The 14,418-nt window shown below is 42.7% G+C and overlaps 1 protein-coding gene across 5 annotated transcripts in view; it reads left to right on the top strand.

Moving 5' to 3' along the window:
- The window catches only part of LOC122885879 (uncharacterized protein C21orf62 homolog), a 41,815-nt gene extending 31,067 nt beyond the window's left edge, over positions 1-10,748 (top strand). For all 5 annotated transcript variants that reach the window (XM_044217606.1, XM_044217609.1, XM_044217607.1 and 2 more), the window contains one exon: positions 2,237-10,748. In XM_044217606.1, the coding sequence (XP_044073541.1) occupies positions 2,300-3,046 (747 nt within the window). In that variant the 5' untranslated portion in view covers positions 2,237-2,299 and the 3' untranslated portion in view covers positions 3,047-10,748. The remainder of the gene's footprint in view (positions 1-2,236) is intronic.
- Positions 10,749-14,418: the final 3,670 nt, after the last annotated feature.

Below are 14,418 nucleotides of genomic sequence, written 5' to 3'. Positions count from 1 at the left end.
AATCCCAGATCTCATACCAGGTCTCTGTTTTGTTCCTCTACTCTGTTGTTATACCACACACACACACACACAAACTACACACCACATACACACACACAGAAGTTTGCGCCGCTATCCTTGTGCGCTTTTTTTGTTACCTCCAGAGGACCTTCTCCGGTATAAACACCAACCTTGTCTGGACCAGTAGTCCTCGTGGGGACCAAAGCCCGGTCCAAATGAGGCAAAATGTTATTTCTGAGGTCCTGGTTAATTAAGGTTGGGAGTAAGGTGTGAATTGAGGTTAGGTTAAGGTTAGGGTTAGGCTGTCCACAATGAATGGAGCTCAATGCAATGTCCTAACACAGACTGACATGGTGCAATGTTACCTAATGTCTTAGAATGGACAGGAATGATCAAAACTGGGATACAATGATCTGTGACTGAATTTTATTTTATTGCTGCTTCTTGTCAAATTTTCAGAGGGATTTCAGTTACTTTCTTACCTTCAAGAATGTAACTGAAATGCAAGTGCAACAGGTCAAGCAGCTAAATCAACTTTATATTTACAAAACAAAGTAACAAAGGTTACTTTTAATTTAGTTTTAGTCGTGTTTTTAATCAAGGAAAACAAAGGCAGTCAACGAATAGTTTCCGTCATCGGTGTTGTTGATGACAATCATCCTTTCCACACTGTGGAAAATTCACATAATCAAAACAAATAATTGCACAAAGTGCGTTCATGGAGCTTGGTTTTTATTTTTAAATATATATAATATATATATATATATATTTGGCAGCAACCATATGAAAAAAACATTAATATCAAGCGATAAGAGCAGATGCTTTCCACTCTACTTTTTTGGTGAGAGGTGTTCTGCATCTTTGACAAATCAGACTGGTTGGCTGAAACTACCTACTACCTACATGTATTGTAGAAAAAAACATATCTGGTGAATTTAAGACCTCAATTAAAACATTGACTCTGCTGTCGAGAATATCAATAAATTGATAATTATTCAATTTTGATGGAGTGTTAATATTTTAACACTATTTTAGCTATTCTAGCACTGGCTTAGCAGCCTAGGAAACTCACAGACCAATTGCATGCATTGTAAATCATATCATGTGATGCTACTCAGCCTATCAAATCTGTGCATTCCGATAAGCATTACAACTGATTTCAGTGAGTGAGATACACGAGGCTGTCGAAGAAATAATTTCACATGGCGTGCTCTAAAAAGAGAAAAGTAGACAGCGGAAACAGAGCTTTTAAATCTAGACTGGACAGACTCGTACATGTTCAGTCTTCCCACTGGCAGCTCAAAGCCAGTGTGTCTCATATGTTCCGAGACGGTGGTGATTATTAAAAGCAGCAATGTGAAGCGCCACTACGAGACAAAGCACAGAGACCCTTTGGGCAGGTTAACAAGGGGGGCGGATTTTGGTCATTTTGCTAACAACCCTCACCCCCCCCCCAAATCGCCTACTGGATTTATCAGTAAAGGGTAAGAAGCCAGTGCAAATATAATGACATTAAATGTAACAATAATGTCTTTGGTACCAAATGCATCACACTGATTTTTTTCCAGACCTGTTTTTAGACAATCAAGTAGACTTGGACACTGGAAAGTCCTCATCGCTTTCAAAAAAAAAGAAGAGTGGGGAAAAGTTGACTCTGGAAGTCAAGACTGTTTATTCAGTCCACTTTTCCACCGTTCCAGAATGGGAAAATAAAGAGGCCAGTGTTTCATTATTCCTGAACATTTAATGTGGCTGGCCACTGCCTTTTTCACCACAGCGCATGGCACAGGAACTTTTATAAGCAGCCGTACGCCATCCACAGTAGCCTGGGGCCTGGAAGGACCTCTCCCCAGTAAAGTTGGAGAGCAAGAAATAAGTGGCTCAATTATGTCTGTGTGTGTGTAAGAGCCAGGGCTGGACTGGAAATAAAGAGCTGAATTCAGTTGGCTGTTGGTCTTAAGCTGGCCTCCACATGTTGTAAAAATACAGACACTAAGCAGAGGCAGGTTACTATAGGGCACAGAACGAGAAAGAGAGTTTCTTTGTATGTTGGGCCTTTTGTGAAGTAAAGTGCTGGAGTGAGTCACAGAGGGGTGAGTAAATGTCTGATGCTGCTGAGCTCTGGTCTTTGATGAGAGTTAGTGTCAAAATTCACTGTACTGTTGTGACTGTTAGTACTGTACGGCAATTATTACTTGTATATGTACATGCTAACTTTACTCCTATCTGTTTACAGCTTTGTCCATTTCTCTACAATCCGGTCTCTCCACTTGGTGAAGATGTAGTCTGTTTGATCTCTATGGAGATGTCTCTAAACACAGTCTCCTCTGCCTCGTTGCCATGGTCACTGTGGTTGCTGTTCTTCCTGACCCCCGTCACCCAGACAACAAGTTCTGCCCCCACATCTGAAACGTCTCTGCCGGTCAATACCACGCTGTTGTTCGACAGTGGCATCCCAGGCTACAACCTGCGGAACTGCAGCTGCTCTACCCCCGTCCGGGACTGCAACGAGGCTCTGGCCAACTCACTGTGCAGATGCCACACCGTTTTGCGCTCCGCTCTGCCCCCTGCTGGGCTCAGAGAGCGTGGACGCCTCACTGTCTGGGTGAAGGAGCTCTGGGTCCTGGAAGAGCTGCTGAACAGGAGCATGGTTGGCCATTTGCAGTTGTCATTTTGTGGAATAAAACAAATGGACAGTCAGTACCTGGCTCTGCTAGGTCTACAGACCCTCAGGATCCACAGCGCAGCCCCAGAAGCTTCTTACCCTAACCAGGAAATTACGGTCTCCCCTGCAGCAGGGGTTGCAGCGGAGCTAGAGGCCCTCTCCTTTGACTTTTCCTCCTCCTTCCACGTGACTTTTCTGGATGTAGCAGTGCTCAACGGGCTCTCTGCCCTAAAGGCATACAGTGTGGTGGGACCACCTGCTCACAACCTCTCCCAGACCTTCCCCCACCTGGCCTTGCCTCTAGCTCTGCTATCCCCCGCAGACCCCAGTGAGCAGGCTGCAGAGCCTCTGCAGAACATGCTTATTACGTTTGTCTACTAACAACAACAAGTTCTCATTCAAGGGCACGGTCAGGTGTGCAGTACAAGTGATGATGATGCAGGAATTATACACATCACAGATGATAAGAAAATACAGGCAGAGGGCAGGGTTTCTGCAGATACAGACACCACCACACACTTCTAGTGGGTCATAAGTGATGACTGAGAGGGATTCTTTTTGTATGAGTCTGTACATTGTTTTTTTAGGAAAATCCTATTCATTATGCCTTTCAGGCACCCAATAACTAAATGTATTAAGGCAGTCTTTATAAGGAGTTTGAAAGTAGTAACTGATGGCTTTATAAATGGTTAACAAATCATTTACTAATGCTTTATAGAACATAGGGCAGTCACTTTAGTTAGGTTAAGTTAGGTTCGAACGATTTCGAAACCAACACATAATTTGTTCGAATTAACTCGAATGCCCCCCTTATAGCATAATGGGTGAGTCTAGGATACAGTGAGCTGTGATTGTCACATAAGCGTGTGTCACCAGCGATGTCCATCCATCGGTGCTCAAAGAGTGTCTTACTCTTCAGTATAGTATATATATTTTCCCGTGTGGTGCAACTGCACTATATGTCGTGGCATTGTGGTGTGACTTGGAATTTTATATTGTGGCTCCAGTTCTGCCATTAACCTGACAACCTTCTCCTGAAACAATGCCAATGGGCCACATATCCTGCATATAAACCTTGCTATCTTAACGGTGATGTCCTTTGTCAGACGAGGTTGTATAGTCGACGTTGCTCCACTCGTTCCTGCAGCTAGCAGGTGAGTCCTCAGATGTGTTGTCACTGTAAGTTAAGGCAGTTGCTTTTCCAAAGTCTGCAAACAGCCTCATATTTGTTGGGAATTTTGCCATCAACAGAGTAGAACCCAAAATACTTTGGCGTGGTGATTTTTCGATCAGCACAGCTTTGCTCGCTATTGTCCTCCTCCATTTTTATTGATTAGCTTAGTTTACTGATAGGGCATGCGATAGGTCGAGCTGATGGTGACTTTTAAGAGCGCCCTCTGCTGGACCACAAGGCAAAGTACATAAAACACTCAAAAAACACCAAATTTGAACCATTAAAAAAATGCTCATTGGTATCTTACTTTCTAATATACCATATAAAGCATTAGTAAATTATTTATTAACAATTAATAAAGCCATTAGTTATAACTAGAACAGAAAATGGCACTGAAGGGGTAAAAACAAGCCAAAGGGATTTTAACAACCTGGCATCCCAAAACTTGTACTTATTAATGGCTTTTAAGTGATCCATAAATCAATAGTAATGTATTAGCCATTAATAAAGCCATTAATTACAGATTGCAAACCCTTTAAAAAGCGTGCCCTATTAGAAAATGGTACCCACATATATTTGTAGGGATGAATGACTCAATGGAAAAGGAGCTTATACAGGTACAGGAAAAGCAAGCAGTAAATGGAATGAAGAATTAACATGTCTCAGTATTCAAGCTCCAGCTATTGTGTCAAAGTTTTCAGTAGGCTGGGTGAGAGCTAACACCTTTTACAGATAACTCTTACATGGAGTACTTAGTGACTCCCAAAATCACTAGTCTGCAGATGTGCTTGTAAACACTACTCTACGTGCACACATAAAACACCATGTAGCTGGAAGCCACACAGGCTATGGTTACACTTGACATTTCAACATTGATTTTTGAGATCACATCGCTTTGTGTCCACATCTGGCCCTGAATACGTTTGTCTCCTGTGAGTTGTTTCTGTATTTGATCCAGAAGATCTGACAGTGATGTGAGCATAAACTGGTTTTTGCATATCCAGACCTGTCACCAAAAACTTCCTGGTGTGATCAGATGACACACAGCGATTGAACGTGTGACGAGTGTAACCGTAGCCACAACTGTCCAGACAGACTGTGGTCTAATACGCCATCTGCTAGAACAATATCCAAGACAAACCACACGCCTGCTCCCAGAGAGGGATGAGATTTTCCAGATCCCGCTCCCAACTGCCAAGTGGGTGTTAGTGCTTTATCATCTGCCCCCATCCAGGTGTTGTCAGATACATCAGGGCAGCTGGATAGGATGGACAGTAGGGAGGAGGCCTTTGACCAGACTTTGGCCGCTCCAAATGACTGCAGATGTTTCTTGAGTTTTACATGTAGACGGGTGACAAATTAAAGGAAAAAGCTGGAATAAATGAGTGGAGAAACATAACAAGTCTTTTGGAAGAATGGTGTTCATCCTTCCAGTGGAGTTCTAGAGACTTGGAGAATCTACGTTATGGAGCATTGAGGCTAGGCGTGGATGACGAGAATCCTGTCCCCAGCTTAAAACCAGGACTAGATCTGCTAAGGGACCACCAGGGCATCCCAGAGTCTTATAAACTAACAGGGAGTCAGCACTTACAAACCATTTAACGTCATAAGACGTCAAAGTCATCGACCAGGAGTCAGTGCATGTCCGGAGAAAGATCAAGGAGGACATTCACATCCAATGCTAAAGCTCCCTCTTGAAGGGAGACAGGGGTAACGATGATCTCCTCCTTATATATGACCCTATGAATTTCACTGGCATTCAACGTTCAATGTTCCCCTTGCTAATAAGGACCATTAGATGAAACTTTCGAAAAAGCTAGTAAGTGGACCTTGACATGAGACTGTTTTGTCACATATTCTAATCCCACTATCAAGAATGAACTTCCATGCCCAAGCATTGAAGCTGTCATTAAGGCATGTGGCAGACACCTTACTAAGACACTTTATGTTAGTTTTTACTTTAATTTGTCACCCATCTTTGCATGGAGCAGACATGACCATTAAAGCTAGGGTAGGTAACGCTGGAGAAACTAGCAACAGACAGCTAGATTTTGAAGGTATCCAACCAAAAATATACCAACCCGCTCCCTTCAGGCCTCCCTCCCCCAAAACACATTTTCATGCGAAATGAGTGCATGGGCAGAGTGCGTGCAGGCAGGCAGGTAGGCCAGCCACCCGAAATCATTTGGGTTGAATGAAATGATCGGATGTGCTTATTATAGGCCTGCGATAACCACAGACAGCCGATTCTTTTCATTTTTCCCCCCAGGGCCATTGATTTATTGATTGCTGTCGGGATGTAAATAGAATTTCAACAAATATAACAAAAAAATGCTTCTGAAATACATGAACTACCCTAACTTTAAACAGTCTAGGTCTAGATTCCAGGACTGGTCAAACCAGAATACACTTAATTGGCCCAATGGTGCCAGCCTTGGTAAACTGGTAAACTAGTCGTTAAGGTGAAGGATTTTAGTTGTGTTTTCTGTTAGCGGGATGAATACAGCTGTTTGCTTTACACTTTTTTTGCTTAATGAAAAGGACAAGATATCTTCACTCTTAGTGAGGTGAATATTTGACTGCTACAACAGCACAAAGACCATGGGTTGTGGTGATTTTTTTCGCAAGGCTGCATTACCAGCTGGGCAAAGCAGGCAACTACATGGCAATTAATAAATGGTGTTTTGATTAAACACAAATTTGTTTGATAATAAATCTAGTTTTTATACCCTATATTTCAGTTGATATTGTGCTTACTGTGGTGCATATCCTTGCCTATACATTTGTGTTAAATCAAATGATCAAAAATTAACTGACATACAGAAAAGGCAAGGATCCCAGCATAGAAATACCTGTTTGTTTCTGGGACTGCGGAAAATGGGTTAGGGGCACTTTTGAGTCGGGGTTGTTCGACAGGGGCCCCTAGCCCTTTTATTCCCCCATAGATGGTTAATCTGGCCCCTAATGGGTGACAGGATGTCTACCCACCCACCCAATAAACTCTAAAGGGCCTTTTAGATTTCTGGGTTACGTAATCTGCTCTTTTAACAGCATTTTTATGGGTGGTTTGCAACATACCTATGTTGAAATACCGTACAGTACAGTCTCAATGAATGAGGTGCTGTGGGAAACGGAGAAAACAAAAGGACAAATTCCTGCTTCAGGGATCAATAGCACATAATACAAAAAAACAAGATGTACTGGGGCAGCTGACTGCAGTGAACACTGGCTGGAACCAATCCACACAATCCAGAGTGGGGTCAGAGTCTGCGCCAGAGCTGGATGATACTATTGTGTCTGGGAGGGAGCTTTGAGTGTTATGCTGTTTTGTTGAGGACATATTAAAAAGTAAATTATAGTAACAGCTGTCTGTTGTTAAGATATAAGTACAACTGCCCATGGCAAAAAGATAGAAGAATGTATAAATAAACAAAAAAAGTGAAAGACAAGGACTGCTGTGGTATGAGCTGACGGAGAGGCGCAGCAGGCTGCGATCTGCAGCTGCGTTTTTCCAGCTGGCCTTATTGCGTGCAGATGGCCTAATAAAACAAGTTGTTTTGAAACAGAATAAAATGGATGCCCAAAGTACAAGAGTTCCAGGATTAGGATCCTCTCTCACCAGCCAACAAATCGCACTCTGTTTTGATCAAAACAATGACTTTTATTCTCTGTTGAGTTGTGCAGTCAATAACCCACTTAAAGCCAAGTTGGCAGGGCCTTGTGAGGGAAGAGGGGGAAGTGAAAGAGAAATTTGCTCAGAATCATGTCTCCCTTTCCATCACTGGAATCATGTCCAATCAAGTTGGACATGATACAGTTACTCTACAGCTGTTTGTCAGAAGTCACTCTGAATTTTCCTGAACTTCTTGAATGGTTTGTGTTTTTGTTTCTGGACAATTTTTGCAGTCACTTTAACCAAATGAGAGAGGAGTTGGAGGACAATTTGAGTCAAAGTTGAATATGCAACAACTCTTTCTCTCTGGTTTCATGCTCTCTTTCTCATTCTGGTTCCAGTTCATATCCTGTGAGAGACTTTGTTAAAGCTGCTCTCACAAACACAATCCGGGGCCAACACTTCTGTTCCGCAGATCATTCAAGGACCGTTCTGGGTCTGTGTGTGTGTGCACGCATATGCAAGCTTGCTGGTGTGAGCACATGGGTGTGTCTTTGAGTGTGTGCATGTGCTTGCATTTATCTCCCTTTCGCCAACATCACAGTGAATTTGTCACTCTATAATCCTAGTTCATTTAGATCAAATGATAGAATCCATCACTGTTGCACCATAGTAGATGCAATGTGTTGCAGTACATGTGTTGTATATAATTCACTTATGCACTGATTATGTGAACGGAAACACTCAAAGTTGCTACGAAAAAGGTTGTATTACTGTGTTGTAATACTTTACAACTTCATAGTTTGCAGCAAAATAAATGCAGATTGCAATATTATACTGTATAAACATAACCTGTCAGGTGAAAATATGTCACAAATATCAACTTCTGCAGCACTTGATTTTAAAAATTGACTTCTATCAAAGTTGAAGTGAAGTGATTTATTGGTCATCTTTTTGAGTTTATATGGCTATCATGTTAAGAGTTGCTCATCCAGCAGACACAGAACATTAGCATTCATTAGCAGGCGTGTTTCTGTCTACATGGCTAATGTAAGTCCAATATTCACTCTCCTCCTTAGAAAAACATCTGGCTCTTCAGCTTCCAGATGCTCCACTTTCTTCACCAGCTAGTCTCCACCTTTGTCTGTCTGCTGTTTGCTGCTGAGCAGGTAGCTTATGGTGGGTTTATCTGAGCTCTTTTAATGAAAACAGCTGTGGCCAAAAACTATGCTATGAGAGTGAATCAAAACAGTAAAGCTATGGGCCAAAAAACCAAAACAATGAGCTGAAAGATGCTAAAAAGCTCTGTAGAGCTGAGGGGAACTGCAAAGTTGGGTAGTAATTCTTCATAGATTTGTTACTACAACCTACCCCACAAAGGCATTTGATAGATTGCTAATAAAAGAAATATTTATTGTAGCAGCTTTGAACAATATTTAATGTTAGCATACAAAAAACTACAGCTTTCATGAAGTTTTACCAGCGTGGCAGTGCACTTACTATAAGTCACCGTAACTCCCTTATCCATGATATCACACCAAAGCTCTTCTGAAGTCATCTTTCCAAATGTTTAGCTGTAATCTCTGCTGCTACCATCTATGTCATTCAGCCTCGCCGTCCATTCTCATAGCTCACCACTCGACTAGTCTCAGTCTGTCAAACTGGTGACATTTAATTTGGGATGGGATCTGCTTGTGGGAAATGGTTTTCATAAAAGTCAGCTAAAAACAGTATTAAGTATTAAAAAACACAACTATTTCATTTTATTTAAATGTAGCATTCCTTTTTAAACAAATAGAGTGAAACACACAACATACTGTTGAGTAAGGCTATGTTCCAAGGCTGGCTGAATGAGGCTTACACACTTCAGCTCTCTATTTGGGCAAAAAAGGGTGAATCTGAGGGAGAATTAGCAGCAACCATGCATGGGCTGAGCAGGCATGCTCCCAAATATAACTAGCTTTAACCCTTAACATCTTCTTCAGAAAAATGATACACTTTAATTGCCACTTGCGATACACCTGAGACTTGAAATCAGCCACTGAGACCGAAATGTCTTGTGTAAAAAGGTACTGACTTAAGAAAAAAGTGGGAGTTTTTTCATTCATTTAAATGTAGTTATTCTTTTCTGGGATATTGTCACCATCTAGTAGCCACCAAAGTGCAGTTAAAGGTGCTTAGTTTCAGCCCATTCATTTAAACATACTTTATCCTGATCTTTTCACCTGTTGACAACAATGTAAAGACCTTACTGTGTTAGTTCTTTCTTTGGTTTGATGTGTACTTCTTTTGTTTTTTCCTGCCCTGTGACTGTCAGGCAGGGCTGCATCCTGGCACTGAATGCCTTTTCTTACTGTGTTTTTAACACATGCTATGGAAACAGGATCTGGGGTCTGGCCTAAGAACACTCATACCCCTCTTCTGAAACAAGACTTAACTGTGGCGTTCTTTGTTAAATAGAAACACATTTCATTATGCAACAATCTGAATTTAATTTCTCTGTAACTCCTACGAGTGCCATCTGGTTTAGAAAATACAACCAATGCCAAGTTAATTTGTTCTGTATATATAAAAGAGTTGGTACTGAAAGCTTCAACGCTCTCTCGACGCCTTCAGCACACCTTTTGGTTGCCTTTAAGCCAACATTCACACCCAGTATCAGCACAGGAACGGACATCAGCATTTTGTCAGAAATCAGCCTTTAGTCACACCCATCTGGTGAACGGGGTGATTGCACACCTCCACAAGCCACCTTTTAATGGTTTTTAGACAGGATGTTTAGAACAGGCCGTGAGACTTTGTGCTAATGCTCCCATCAGCACACATCTCACAGTCTTAAAACGTCTGGAACATTCCATCACTAAGTGGGTGAAAATGAGATCACTGGGTTTTTTGGGTTTGACTTCACTCTCGTGTTAGAGCCTCAACTTCCTTTTCTTTCTCTTCTTCTCTCTTGATCTTCATTACAGCACCTTAAGTACTTGCATCAGGGAATGTAATTATTCAAATGTAAAACACATATTTGGTATGATTATGTGTAACCCACGGCTATGTGCCTTAAGACACACATTGCAGAGCTGCATTTTTACAACCTAAGGTTTGCCGTGAATCATGTTTAAAGAATAGATTGTGTTTTTGGAAATGGCTTTGCAGGTTTGATTTGTATATAATTTGTCTATTTAAGCAAATTCTTGGAGCTTATTTGTTTATCATGAAAAGACGACGTGGATTGTTTCTTTTGTCCACAAACTGTCCCTCTGTATAGTCTGAGATAATAAAAAAGTGTTTAAAAGGGGGTTTTGTGGTTGTACTGTGTTTAAATCTTATTCCTACTAAACATCTTTACATTACAGCAGATTTCTTTCTTTGGCTTGTCTCCATCTTCGTTGCCAAAGCACCCATTGCTGTGAACCCCACAACGTGGGAATGTATACAGTGCTCCACCAATGTGATTCTTTGTGGCTTTTCTCTTAAGAGTTTCAGCAGTGGTGCTTTTTTCTTTGTTAAACTATTTTTGGTATCACTGCAAACATGGTGCCATACTCACTCAGTACTGTAGCTTACCTTTGTACAGGATAAATCCACTTCATTAAATTAAGTTATTTTTGTACTTTTAGCCATCATTTCTATCAGTTATGATAACACTGTTCTCACCAAAGTACTTGCATAGGGTCAGGAAACACGGCAACATGGCACAAACAAAGTATGACAGGACAAGAAACATGAGCCGTCAGGCTATTAAACAGGTTCTGAGACTGAGACGGTCCTTACTAGAAGAACAACAGCATTGGTTGTTGAGAATGTGGCAAGCAGGTGTGTGACTTTGACGCAGGAGACTGCTGTTCGCACCTTGCTACCTACCTGTCAACTATTTTCCTTTCAACTTTGACCACCATTTTCCCCTAACCTTAACTTAGTGTTTTAATTGCTTAACCAACCCTAACCATACCATAGTTTATTTGCCACAAGCATAATATTTCCCCAACCCTAACCATGTAGCAGTAAAAAAAAAAAGTAAACGTATTCCAGGGTTTCGCCCAGTGGTGTCCAATATCAGCATTCTTGTTTGGGGTTGCCAAGATGGGGGGCACCAGATCATTGTTGCATTTCCAGATCTCAGCAATTAACTTGGTGAGGTGAGTATGTTATTATTAACATTAGATGTGATGGCTAAATCTCTGAAAGTAAGTCCCAGGCTGTAATTAACCAGAATTATCCTTAAATCTTTTCCTTTCGGCTGTTCCCTTTCAGGGGTCGCCACAGCGAATCATGTGCCTCCATCTAACCCTGTCCTCTGCATCCTCTTCACTCACACCAATTAGCTTCATGTCCTCTCTCACTACATCCATAAATCCCCTCTTTGGTCTTCCTCTAGACCTCCTGCCTGGCAGCTCCAACCTCAGCATCCTTCTACCAATATATTCACAGTCTCTCCTCTGAACATGTCCAAACCACCTCAATCTGGCCTCTCTGACTTTATCTCCGAAACATCTAACATGAGCTGTCCCTCTGATGTCCTCGGTCCTGATCCTGTCCGTCCTCGTCCCTCCCAAAGAGAACCTCAGCATCTTAAGCTCTGCTACCTCCAGCTCTGCCTCTTGTCTTTTCTTCAGTGCCACTGTCTCTAAGCTGTACAACATCGCTGGTCTCACCACCGTCTTGAACACCTTTCCTTTCATTCTTGCTGATACTCTTTTATCACACAACACACCTGACACTTTTCTCCACCCGTTCCAACCTGCTCGCACTCGCCTCTTCACCTCTTTTCCACAGTCTCCATTGCTCTGAACCGTTGACCCTAAGTACTTAAAGTCCTGCACCTTCTTCACCTCTGCTCCCTGTAACCTCACCGTCCCACCTGGGTCCCTCTCATTGACGCACATGTATTCTGTCTTACTGCGGCTAAGCTTCGTTCCTCTGTTTTCCAGAGCAGACCTCCATCTCTCTAGATTTTCCTCCACCTGCTCCCTGCTCTCACTACAAATCACAATGTCATCCGCAAACATCATAGTCCATGGAGATTCCTGTCTAACCTCATCTGTCAGCCTGTCCATCACCAGAGCAAACAAGAAGGGGCTCAGAGCCGATCCTTGATGCAGACCCACCTCCACCTTGAACTCCTCTGTCACACCTACAGCACACCTCACCACGGTCTTACAGCTCTCATACATGTCCTGCACCACTCTAACATACTTCTCTGCCACTCCAGACTTCCTCATACAATACCACAGCTCCTCTCTCGGCACCCTGTCATACGCTTTCTCTAAACCTACGAAGACACAATGCAACTCCCTATGACCTTCTCTGTACCTCTCCATCAGCATCCTCAAAGCAAATACTGCATGTGTTGTACTCTTTCTAGGCATGAAACCATATTGCTGCTCACAAATGCTCACCTCTGCCCTTAGCCTAGCTTCCACTACTCTTTCCCACAACTTCATTGTATGGCTCATCAGCTTTATTCCTCTGTAGTTGCCACAGCTCTGCACATCTCCCTTGTTCTTAAAAATTGGCACCAGTACACTTCTCCTCCATTCCTCGGGCATCCTCTCACTCTCCAAGATCTTGTTAAACAAACTAGTCAGAAACTCTACTGCCACCTCTCCTAGACACTTCCATATCTTCACAGGTATGTCATCTGGACCAACTGCCTTTCCACTCTTCATCCTCCTCAACGTCCTCCTCACTTCACTCTTGCTAATCTTTGCTACTTCCTGCTCCACACCAGTCACCTCTTCTACTCTTCGTTCCCTTTCATTTTCCTCATTCATCAACTCTTCAAAGTACTCCTTCCATCTTCCCATCACACTCCTGGCACCTGTCAATACATTTCCATCCTTATCTTTAATCACCCTAACCTGCTGCACATCCTTCCCATCTCTATCTCTTTGTCTGGCCAACCTGTACAAATCCACCTCTCCCTCTTTAGTGTCCAGCCTAGCATCCAAGTCCTCATATGCTCTTTGTTTGGCCTTTGCCACCTCTACCTTCACCTTACGCTGCATCTCCCTGTACTCCTGTCTACTCTCTTCAGTCCTCTCAGCGTCCCACTTCTTCTTAGCTAGCCTCTTTCTCTGTATACACTCCTGAACCTCCTCGTTCCACCACCAAGTCTCCTTGTCCGCTTTCCTCTTTCCAGATGACACACCGAGTGCCCTCCTACCTGTCTCCCTGATCACATCAGCTGTAGTGGTCCAGTCATCTGGGAGCCTTTCCTGACCACCCAGAGTCTGTCTCAGCTCCTCCCTGAAAACTACACGACATTCTTCCTTTTTCAACTTCCACCACTTCGTCCTCTTCATCTTCCTCACCACCAGAGTCATTTTACACACTACCATCCTGTGTTGTCTGGCTACACTCTCCCCTACCACTACTTTACAGTCACTGGTCTCTTTCAGATTACAACGTCTACACAAGATGTAGTCCACCTGAGTGCTTCTACCTCTGTTCTTATATGTCACCCTATGTTCCTGCCTCTTCTGGAAGAAGGTGTTCACTACAGCCATTTCCATCCTCTTTGCAAAGTCTACCACCATCTGTCCTTCTGCGTTCCTGTCCTAAAGACCAAACCTGCCCATCACATTCTCATCATCTCTGTTCCCTTCACCTACATGCCCATTGAAATCTGCACCAATCACCACTCTCTCACCTCTGGGGATGCTCTGCATCACTTCATCTAACTCACTCCAGAATTTCTCCTTCTATTCTAACTCACATCCTACCTGTGGGGCATAACCACTCACAACAATGAACATCACCCCTTCAATTTCCAGCTTCAGACTCATCAACCTGTCTGATACTCTTTTCACCTCTAGAATATTCCTCACAAACTCCTCTTTCAGGATAACTCCTACTCCGTTTCTCTTCCTATCTGCCCCATGGTAGAACAACTTGAACCCTGCTCCTAAGCTTCTAGCCTTGCTACCTTTCCACCTGGTCTCCTGGACACACAGTATGTCCACCTTC

Source organism: Siniperca chuatsi, linkage group LG12 (genome assembly GCF_020085105.1).
Source record: "Siniperca chuatsi isolate FFG_IHB_CAS linkage group LG12, ASM2008510v1, whole genome shotgun sequence".
Taxonomy (NCBI): domain Eukaryota; kingdom Metazoa; phylum Chordata; class Actinopteri; order Centrarchiformes; family Sinipercidae; genus Siniperca; species Siniperca chuatsi.
Note: the sequence above shows the minus strand (reverse complement) of the source record. Positions and strands in the feature narration are given on the sequence as shown.